Here is a 7583-nt window from a genome sequence, read left to right as displayed (position 1 = left end):
CTTCCCAAGGTAAGTTAAGTACATATAGCATGAAATGTCCCCGGCCCGCTCAATGCTGATAAGACTATTACCTTCGCGCACATACAGAAACCAGATTGATTGCTAATGGTAGCTGGTTGTTACACGATATTTCAACAAAGCTTGGCAAAACCGCATCTGACCCAAAACAGCCAGGGTTGCCGTAACTGCCACCATGGGGACCTACCTTCTCAACATTGGTGTACTTTTGGTGTTCAAGTTCGTCATCGCAAAAAGCAGCGTGATGACGTCAGAAGGGAGACAAATGACGTCACCTAGGGGGAAAATGACGCAGTGTGTGAAGACAGGTCCCTGTTCGTGTCGCACTGCTGACGGGGTCATTGACTTGTCTCCTTTGGCTGACACTGTTATTGCAAGGTTGGTTACGGGTGTATTTGTGTGTGCGTATGCGAATGTGTATGTGTATGTGTGTGACCAGTAAAGCGCTTAACAGGAAAGTTGAAAAGGAGTGCTGCGGTCAATGAACAGGCAAAAGCAGACTACTGGACAGATTTCTTGCATAACCAAGGAGACGCGTCCCTTGTATGGACCAAGTTGCGAACATTCAAAAGGAAAGTGTTCTTGCCTGGAAAAACCTTTGCTGAACGGGAACGAGTACACACAAAGTGATCTTGAGAAGGCCGAGGTTTTTTGTTTGTTTGTTTGCTTACCGCCCAGCCGACCACGAAGGGCCATATCAGGGCAGAAGGCCGAGGTGCTGGCTCTCAAGGCCTTTGCAAAAGTCAGTCAGACAGCTCATAATAACACAGTCGCTCGCTGATTACCGTCGAAAGGAAGAAGATGAATTCGGGCGAGCTGCAGCAGACAACTTATGGGTCAGAATTGAAGGTTTTTTGCGACTTTTCAGGGTAAAACATATTGATATTGGAACACAGAGACATCATTTCTGATCAAACATTTTTTTAAGTAAGAAGATGGAACAATTAGTCAGTCTCGAAGATGAATAGTTCCCATTGACGGTACTTGTGTTCAAAAAACGATTCTGAGAAAACAGCCTCAAAAGTTTTCAAAATGGTTTGAAAATTATCGCTTTATTGCAAGAAAGAGTTTGAAGATGACAAAATTACTTCGCACAATGATTCTATGGTGTTTAAAGTACCTAAAAATGCTGAGAACCCAAAATACGTTTTTGGACCAAAATGTCGTGCCATCTGCGGCATTCAGGACAAATAGTTTATCTGCTTCTTGACAGTTTCAGTCACCGAGTAGAGTTAGTGTTTTGCCGGGCAATAACTGATCGAGGTTTTGTGTGTATATATGATTGTGTGTGTGTGTGTGTGTGTGTGTGTGTGTGTGTGTGTGTGTGTGTGCGTGCGTGTGTGTGTGTGTGTGTGTGTGTGCGATTGTGTGTGCGCGTGTGTGTGTGTATGTATGAGTGTGTGTGTGTGTGTGTGTGTGTAGTGTGTGTGTGTGTGTGTGTGTGTGTGTGCGATTGTGTGTGCGCGTGTGTGTGTGCAGTATGTGTGTGTGTATGATTGTGTGTGTGTGTGTGTATATGATTGTGTGTGTGCCAGTGTGTCTGTGTGTCTCTGTCTGTCTGTCTATGTACAAAGATAGCATGCTGCAACATAAACGAACATGCCCGGTCGGTGTGCCGTCCTCGTCCTTACTTTCACCAACCCGGGTTCATGAAATATTGCCGACTAGTCTTCTTTCCAGACTGAACCTCTGTCAACAGGTACCTGGATGTACCGGACACACAAGGAGCGGACCTGTACTCGTGGAACCCCTGTCTCAGTTTTACAGAAACTCCGGACTGTGTTGACGTTGCGGTAAGTCTTGTCAATCTGTCCGCTGGTCTGCTTTTTTCGTTGGCACTATAGTCACGAGTGCGGTTGCCAGCGTGTGAAATTTCGCCCTACATTCCAAATGGCGGGGAGAGCCGGGGAGGAATGGAGTGAGCAGCGAGGGTCTATAGTCTTCCCCTTTCTGCTTTTTTTTAAAAGCACAATGGAGGAGGCCAAATTTCTCGTTCTTTCATTCCGAATCCCTGCCATGTGCCTGTGCTGCATTCCTATCAGAAGAACTATGATAGGATAGCTGAGGAGAGAGGAGGGAGGTGGGATAAGAATAAGAATAAGAATACTTTATTATCTCATAGAGAAATTCAGGCGTGGTACATAACAATAATACAAACAAGACATTGATTTTACATAAGACATATAGCACTATATAACAGGGCAGGTTATAAACACACCTCCCACATACCTCTCTGGACATTCCTTGCATTGTGCTTACGCATTCAGACATGAACACATCCATGTCTCACTTACACATCGCACACATGGACATTCTTATACGCTCAACTTACCCATTCACACATGGACATTCGACCACGCTCCACTTACACATTGGGGATGGGGTGGTCACTAACAAAAAGACTGATGAGTCCTGGCCTTCCTTCTGTTTGGACGGAAAAGTCTTACTTCAAGAGAAGGAATGGAGGAAAGTTTCTTGTATGAGTGTGTGTGTGTGTGTGTGTGTGTGTCAGTTTTTGTTTGTGCGGTGCGGCGTGTGCCAGCGCGTGCGTGTTTGAGTGTGCGTTTGTGTGTGTGTGTCTGTGTGTGTGTCTGTGTGTGTGTGTGTGTGTGTGATTGGTATTCACCATCGTCATCTCAGTTCAACCAGTCTACAACGAATTCTCTGCCTCTCTTTTTCTGGACATGCAATAGGCGTGCCAGAGGGGCATAGACTTGAAAAGCAGCATGAACATCGGTACACAGGACAGCGCTCAGTTCGTCGTCACGTCGGGTGGACACCTCACCTTGCAGTACACCTACACGGACCCCTCAGGTGTTAACAGGTAATCGCAGTACATACTCCCAGACTGCTTAGCTTGTTTGTTTGTTTGTTTATTTGTTGCTTAACGTCCAGCCGACTACGCAGAGCCATATCAGGACGAGGAAGGGGGGGATGAAGGGGGTCACTTGTCAAGCGATTCCTGTTTACAAATGCACTAACCCATTACTTGTGTCCCAGCAGGCTTTAGTAAAACTAAATTAATACCTACTGGAAGATTACCAGTTTCCAGTATGTTAAAATAGGCTTAACCTATCTACTGCTGGACTTACATCAGAACACTAACAGATTAAACTATACATGAATCGCGAGACAAGCGGCAAGAGAAGAGATTTTTGGAAAAAATACAGGTGAATGAGCAAGAAGGCAGAAAAAAGAAAAGAATTCATGAAGAAAAAAAGAGGAAAGAGGAACCAAGAATCTACCTAACAGCAAACTAGAAAGCTCCTGCGGTTCCAAAAACAGGAGGGGCCTTTAATTTCATAACCGCAGTGCCCCACTGCGGGACTGCTTAGCTTCCAGGTGTTATTAACATGTTTGTGCAAGGGTCATCACCCAACCTTTCATCTGTTTACCGGTGCAATGTTTGCCACCCCGGGTAGCCGCGGTAGCGCTACTTACATTCCGCGGTTTTGGAGTCTCTTTGTTTTCTGTCTTCCTCCGTACCCACCGCCCCCCACCCCCCACTACCACTCGGTTGCCTTTTTCTTCTCCTCCCGTGCAGTGTTTTCACAGTTTATTAACAGACGAGGTCCTCTAATTCATTTATTTCTAAAAATGAATTGGTTGATTTGATTGCCATTTACGTGTATAATTATACATTTGTACCGTTTGTTTTGTCGTTTGTTCTCTGACCGATGCAATCGAGTGCTGGGAAACAATTTTCCATCATCTTTATGTTTTATCACAGGTAAACACCTGAACATAATCTGCAGTGGTTTTACATTATGGTTTGCAAGAGAACTAGTGTAAGTTCTGACTGTTTGTCTTCGTTTTCAGAACAACTGTCGTCACTCTCGAGTGTAACCCCGACGCTCACGATGATGAAATAGCGGTGTATGGGGAGATGGTGGCCTTTCAATACGTAAGTATCCCGGTGTAACACGAGAAAATTACTCCCACGAGATTTTTACTCCGGAGTAAACATTTCGTACGAAAAAGTTACTCCCTTTACGAAAAAAGCACTCCCCCATAACACGAGAAAATTACTCCCCAAGACAAGTGAGTTCCGAGTAAACATTTCGTACAAAAATGTTACTCCCCTGACGAATAAATAACGAATAAATTACTTCACCCCAACACGAGCAATTTAACTTCCCATGCCAGGTGTACGACATTTTTACTCCCTTGTCCCCTGTTAGTCTTGGTGGTGGAAGGGGTGGAAGGAGGGTAGCGCGACATTCGTGTGCGCGAGATCACTTATTGGCATTATCCCTTCGCCCGCATCCCATTTTTGCGTACGAGATTTTTACTGAAAGTAAAAAAAAATGGGGAGTAAAAATTTCGTGGAGGGAGTAATTTTTTCGTGCCTTGGGGAGTTCTTTTCTCGTACGAAAAGTGTACTCGGAGTAAGAATTTCGTACGAAATATTTACTCCGGAGTAAATTTTTCGTGGAGTAATAATTTCGTGTTACACCGGCTATGCATGTGAACTTGACGTCATCTGGAGAGAAAAAAAATGAACAATAAGTCCATGCAACCACCAAGATATGTATGTGGTGAAAACCCCCTTTTAAGACAGCCCCCCCCCCCCCCCCCCCCTCTAAAAATTGATGACTTCCCCCTTTTACGATTTCGCTTTTTCAGGTTTTCTGTTCATAACTTCTGTAAATTTACCTCCATTTCAAGACTCTTTAAACTACTGATGGTGAAAATGAAGGTTTAGTACAAATGTAGGCTATACATAAGATTCTGTCCGTTCTGTTTCAGTCCTTGGCTTTGACTTCAAGGTATGCTTGTGTTCGACACTGACGATTGATTGCTGAAGGGATCTCTGTCAGAGACTCTGGGCTGCATACTGCATTACATTTTTGCCGGGTTTAGCAGAACATTGCTTGTTCCTAGACTCGGTTTAGCTAGTTCACAATGAATAAAAGATGTTTTTGTTGTTACATTTAGTCACGTTTTGACAAACGTAGACTGGGAATCGAGACGAGGGTGGTGGTGGTGTCTGTGTGTGTGTGTGTGTGTGTTTGTGTGTGTGTGTGTTTGTGTGTGTGTGTTTTGTGTGTGTGTGTGTGTGTGTGTGTGTGTGAGTGTGTGAGTGTGTGTGTTTGTGTGTGTGTGTGTGTTACATTCAACAAGGTATCGTTGAAATGTCCTCCTGGAATATTCCGACGAAAAAAGCCACTTCTTATTACACTATGCCTGATCACAATGTGCTACAAGTACAAAGGGGCTCTGGGGCCCCTGGACATATTGAGTCCCTCTACAACTTCGCTGAGGGGGGGCCATCGACTCTCTGAAAATTCAAAGTGGGGGACCCGGGACCCTCCAGATCATTTGGACGTCCGTGGGGAGCCCTGTCATAACACTAAAATAGGCAGAACATTTCTCGGGAAAACCCCAGGTAAAAAAGGTTTCATGTAATATATTAGCTCAAACAAAATGACATTTTCTGCAATTGTTGGTTCGTACTCAACCACTGGAACCAACAAAACAAGTCATAATCATCTATAAAAAATATATATATATATATTACGCAAAGCTGTCTTTACTTCAGTTGGTGATACACTGAATTTCGCACACAAGTTTTTGGAGCCTCGACTGATGTCTCATGCGGTCATTGTCAAACTGAGAATAGGAAAAACGCCGAAGATGCACTTATTTTATTTGGTTGTGTAAGTAAAGAAAATAGTCTTCTTTCATTAAATACCAAAAACATCTCCATGCTGTTAATTTTACAGTTAGTACAAGCAAAATACTAATTCTCAAAAATGATTAAACAACCCGTATAAGCTTACTGGGTCAAACCTGTTGAATGACTTAATAATAATAATAATAAATGAGCATTTATATAGCGCAACATCATAACTTTACAATTATGCTCTTTGCGCTTGACACATTTAAAATTAAAACACAGTTATACAAGCATTTACATCTACATTCATAGTCAACAACGCTTAACCTGAGGATGTAAAAAAAAAAACCTGTTTTGCCAGCATCGATTACAATTGGTTAGTGTTATCTTGCCAAAGCGGAAAAACAAAGACAGCGTCCTTATTGTTATCATTTAACGGCAAATACGAAAATAATTCATTTTTCTCGTGATTCATGTCATATTGCCCAAGAGGAAAACTAAGACAATGCATGTGCGTTTTAGTGTAATAATTATAACTAAACACGAAAATTAAGACACTATTCTTAATTATTAACTTGATGTGATGTTGCCAAAGAGGAAATTAACAAGAAATTCCTCTGATAGGAAAAACACCCCCGTCAAAGGGAAGGGAAATAACCTTCTCAGTTGGTGGCAGTGAGAATGGTTATTTCCCTTTGACCAACGGGGGTGTCCGTCTATAAGTCGTTGTATAATTTTAATCCACCAATAACTCCCTAACCGTGTGTTTGACTGGTCCCAATTTTTGTAAGGACCGTCTCAGGAATGTATAGAACCTGTTCACCAAGTTTGGTGACGATCGGTCCGTTCATTCTTGAGATCTACTTGCGAACACAAACACACAAACACACAAACACATCGAGTGAAACCTATACACACCCCTATACCGGGGGTGTAAAAAGACAACAGATTGATTCTGCTCAACAACAAACAAGTCGCGTGAAGCGACTGATATTACTACATTTAGTCAACCCTTCGAACTCACAGAATGAAATTGACCGCACCGCATTTTTTCACTAATATATACTCAATAGCGGTGACACGTTCACACAACAGAGATCTCTATGGTTCACGCTCAGAAAGTGACAAACCAGTATAGCGGAGTAGCGTATAGCGCTTTACAGTGCAGCGAGCGTTTTTCTATTCTTTTTAACTTTCTAAGCTTGTTTTTAAATCCAAACATAACATATCTATGTGTTTTTGGAATCAGGAAAATTTTAAAGAATTAGAGGACATTGTTTTTAAATCGATTTCTGAATTTTTAATTTTGATTAGAATTTGTATATGTTTTATTTTTTGAGCTTATTTTTAATCCAAATATAAACTATTTATATGTTTTTGGAATCATGTAATGATAAAGAATTAGACTAAAAACAATTTGAATCAATTTCTAAAAAAATAATTTTAATTAGAATTTCCAGATTTGTAATGACCAAACTCATTAATTATTTTTTAAGCCTTCAAGATGAAATGCAATACCAAAGTCTGGGCTTCGTCGAAGAGTGTTTAACTAAAATAATAATCAATTTGATCGAAAATTGAGAGTGTGACAGTGCCGCCTCAACTTTCACAAAAAGCCGGATATGACGTCACCATCAAAGACATCTATAAAATAAAATAAAATGAACACAAACGTCTGGACATACCATACTCAGGAACTCTCATGTGAAGTTTCATGAAGATCGGTCCAGTAGTTTTCTCTGAATCGCTCTACATACACACACACACACACACACACACACACACACACACACACACACACACACACACACACACACACACACACACACACACATATATATATATATATACCACATCCTCGTCTCGATTCCCCGTCTATGTTAAAACATGTAGTCAAAATGTGACTCACTTTGCACGCAGAACATCACATGTCATAAAACAATGA

General features: G+C 41.8%; 1 protein-coding gene across 1 annotated transcript; it reads left to right on the top strand.

Annotated features, from left to right (window-relative positions):
• The first annotated feature begins 710 nt into the window (after positions 1-710).
• Positions 711-4947, top strand: LOC138980900 (uncharacterized). Its single transcript, XM_070353768.1, has 5 exons — positions 711-854; positions 1718-1811; positions 2712-2842; positions 3838-3922; positions 4768-4947. The coding sequence occupies exons 1-5, from the start codon at positions 820-822 to the stop codon at positions 4807-4809; spliced, it is 387 nt and encodes a 128-aa protein (XP_070209869.1). The 5' UTR covers positions 711-819; the 3' UTR covers positions 4810-4947.
• The last annotated feature ends 2636 nt before the right edge of the window (positions 4948-7583 follow it).

The sequence above is a fragment of the Littorina saxatilis genome, linkage group LG11 (genome assembly GCF_037325665.1).
Source record: "Littorina saxatilis isolate snail1 linkage group LG11, US_GU_Lsax_2.0, whole genome shotgun sequence".
Taxonomy (NCBI): Eukaryota; Metazoa; Mollusca; class Gastropoda; order Littorinimorpha; family Littorinidae; genus Littorina; species Littorina saxatilis.
This window is presented reverse-complemented; position numbering and strand designations above follow the sequence as displayed.